Consider the following 3,354-nt stretch of genomic DNA (forward strand, 5'->3'; position numbering starts at 1 on the left):
GTATCTCCTCCTCTGTAAATTCATACAAATCTCTGTTAAAAACTACTCCCCTTCCGTAGCTAAAATTTGGGTGGGGTTTGACATCTTACTTAATATCACTGTTAGTTGTTTTTTATGTTGGACAGTATTACAGATTATGTACTTGATTTGGCATGGATGAGGAAAGAGTTTTTTTCCAAAAGAAAATGTATAGCCTGGTGCAATAGTTCCTACTTCTTTTTCTGAATTAATTTGCATATTTTAAAATAATTCCTTGTAACCCCCTTTGAATCATCTATAAGCCATATTGATGGTTTTGGCTTTCTCTGGGAAGCCATAACTAAATCTGGGTCTTTTTCTAATGAATCGAAAAGCCTATATACATCAAATCCTTTGGTACCTTATCGCAGAGAGCACCGCGACATTCAAGTTATTAATTTTAATATTATTGTTACTTATTGCAGTAAATGCTTCGTCATAAATACTGTAAGATATCCATGAATCCCATTTTTCATCTTCAAGTTTCATCCTTATTTCTTTTATTTATCCATAACACTCAAATGTTTTATATAGATCATCATATTTTTTCTCTATTGGAATATGGGTAACATGAAGGATTCAAAGTTTCCTCGTGTTACCCAAATTACTCGATTTTGGAATATCAGGAGAATGGGCCTTTCTCATTCCGAGGTCATCAACAGAACTTTTCCTATTCAAATTATCAGAGGTCGTCAACAGTGCCTGTGGTTGGGAGGTGGTGCGGAGGAGTCAGCATATCCAGGGGATGGGGATTCAGTGTTTGAAGGGTCCATAGGTAAGGGTGGGATTTTCTTTATCTTTTTTGTTGGTTGTTTTGTTGGTTTACCTGCATGAGAATTTTAAGAAATTATCATTCAATGTAAAGAAAATTTGCATTCTCCACTATCAGCACAGAGTACACTTAACAGATGGTCCACTCCATACCCTACCCGAAGGATAGCCCCAAAACATATATGGGGCACAAGTTTAAGCTAAACCAGCCTGTTAGGACTGAGACCAAGAAAATATGGATTCATCCTCCCCATATCTGTGACGATGGGCTTCCGGCCAGAAGCCAAGAGTCCCACCTCAAGGATTGGATCCCCAAGGATTCAGATGACCCAACCCTTGAGAGTAGTTCAGCCAAAAAGGTCCAAACCATCTTCGGAATGGCTGAGATCATCCAATACTCCCATATATAGCTTTGAATGCAAATAAATACCTGTATGAAATTTATATGTCTTATTTGAATATGAAAAACATCTAAATTTGCAAAATTTATCATTAATCGAATGCCAAGTCACAAACATACCAATTAGCTATGATGGTGAAGATGGGTTGATTTCAATTCTAAGTAAAAAAGTCAGAATTTGACAGGTATAAGTAATGAAGAATCGTTATTGACTATTTTCTTTCTTCGTGTCAAGTGGTAAGTCATTCTACATACATGTTTCCTGGACCAGGGTTCGACTCCAGACCGTTCAGAATCTTTTGTCTTTGTGTGAATTCACCTGATGCTCTCATCCTGATGTAATTAAGAGAATCCAGACATTAAAGTGTCAAATATATATGGCCTATTTGAATATGAAAAACTTGTCTATATGTGCAACATTTATCATTAATCGAATGCCAAATCACAAACATACCAATTAGCTACGATGGTGAAGATGGGTTGATTTCAATTCTAAGCAGAAAACCTGAGTTAGACAGGTATAAGTACTGAAGAATCGTCATTGATTATTTTCTTTCTTTGTGTACAAGTGGTCAATCATTGTAAACACAAGTTTCCTGGACCAGGGTTCGAATCCGGGCCAGTCAGAAGCTGTTGTTTTTGTGTGATTTCGCCCGGGGCTCTGATCCTAAGGTCATTAAGAGACTCCAGATATTATTGTATCAAATATATATTTCTTTTTTTTTTTGAATATGAAAACATGTCTAAATGTGCAATATTTATCATTAATCGAAGGCCAAGTCCCAAACATACCAATTAGCAAGGATGGTGAAGATTGTTAATTTCAATTTTGAGTAAATAAAACCTGAATTCGACAGGCAAAAGAACAGAAAAATTGTCTTTGTCTTTTATCTTCCTTTGTGGCCAATTAGTAAGACACTGTACATACAAGTTTCCTGGACCAGGGTTCGACTCTGGGCCGGTAAGAAGCTATTGTCTTTATGTGATTTCGTCTGGGCCTCTGATCCAGAGTTATATATGAGAATCCAGACATTATTATAGCAAATATATATGTATTATTTGAATATGAAAAACACATCCAAGTGGGCAAAATTTATCATTCATGGAATGACATATCACAAACATACCAATTAGCTACGATGGTGAAGATGGGATGATTTTAATTCTAAGTACAAAAAAGAGCGGAGTTCGACAGGTACAAGTGTAGAAGAAATATCATTGACCTTTATATTTCTCCGTAGCCAAGGCGTAAGTCACTGTATATAAAAGTTCCTTACACCAGGGTTCGACTCACGGCCGGTCAAAAGCTTTTGTCTTTCTGTGATTTCACCTAGGGCTCTGATCCCCCAAGATCGCTAAGAGAATCCAGACATTAGTGTATCAAATATATAAGGGTTAATTGAATAAGAAAATCACGTCTACATGTGCAAAATTTATCATTAATCGAATATCAAGGCACAAACATACTAATTAGCTAAGATGGTGAAAATGGGTTGATATCAATTCTAATAACAAAAAACCGGAATTCGACAGGTATAGGTACAGAAAAATTGTCATTGACTTTTATCTTTCTTCGTGGCCAAGTGGTAAGTCACTGTACACACAAGGTTCCTAAATCAGGGTTCAACTTCCGGCCGGTCAAAAGCTGTTGACTTTCTGTGATTTCGCCTGGGGCTCTGATCCTGAGGTCGTTAAGAGAATCCAGACATTAATATATCAAATATATATGGATTATTTGAATATGAAAATCACGTCTAAATGTGCAAAATTTATCATTAATCGAATGCCAAGTCACAAACATACCAAGTGGTAAGTCACTGTACACACAAGGTTCCTAAATCAGGGTTCAACTTCCGGCCGGTCAAAAGCTGTTGACTTTCTGTGATTTCGCCTGGGGCTCTGATCCTGAGGTCGTTAAGAGAATCCAGACATTAATATATCAAATATATATGGATTATTTGAATATGAAAATCACGTCTAAATGTGCAAAATTTATCATTAATCGAATGCCAAGTCACAAACATACCAATTAGCTATGATGGTGAGGATGGGTTCATTTAAATTCTAGGTACAATAAACCGGGATTCGACAGATATAAGAACATAAAAATTGTCATTGAATTTTATCTTTCTTCGTTGCCAAGTGGTAATTCCCTATACATAAAT

At 36.3% G+C, this 3,354-nt stretch overlaps 1 protein-coding gene across 1 annotated transcript in view; it reads right to left on the minus strand.

The window, feature by feature from the left end:
* Positions 1–710: 710 nt before the first annotated feature.
* LOC137650953 (uncharacterized) overlaps positions 711–3,354 on the minus strand; it is a 10,339-nt gene continuing 7,695 nt past the window's right edge. Inside the window, exon 4 of the mRNA XM_068384094.1 lies at positions 711–844. Within this exon, the coding sequence (XP_068240195.1) occupies positions 711–844 (134 nt within the window). The remainder of the gene's footprint in view (positions 845–3,354) is intronic.

This window comes from Palaemon carinicauda, chromosome 12 (genome assembly GCF_036898095.1).
Source record: "Palaemon carinicauda isolate YSFRI2023 chromosome 12, ASM3689809v2, whole genome shotgun sequence".
NCBI lineage: Eukaryota > Metazoa > Arthropoda > Malacostraca > Decapoda > Palaemonidae > Palaemon > Palaemon carinicauda.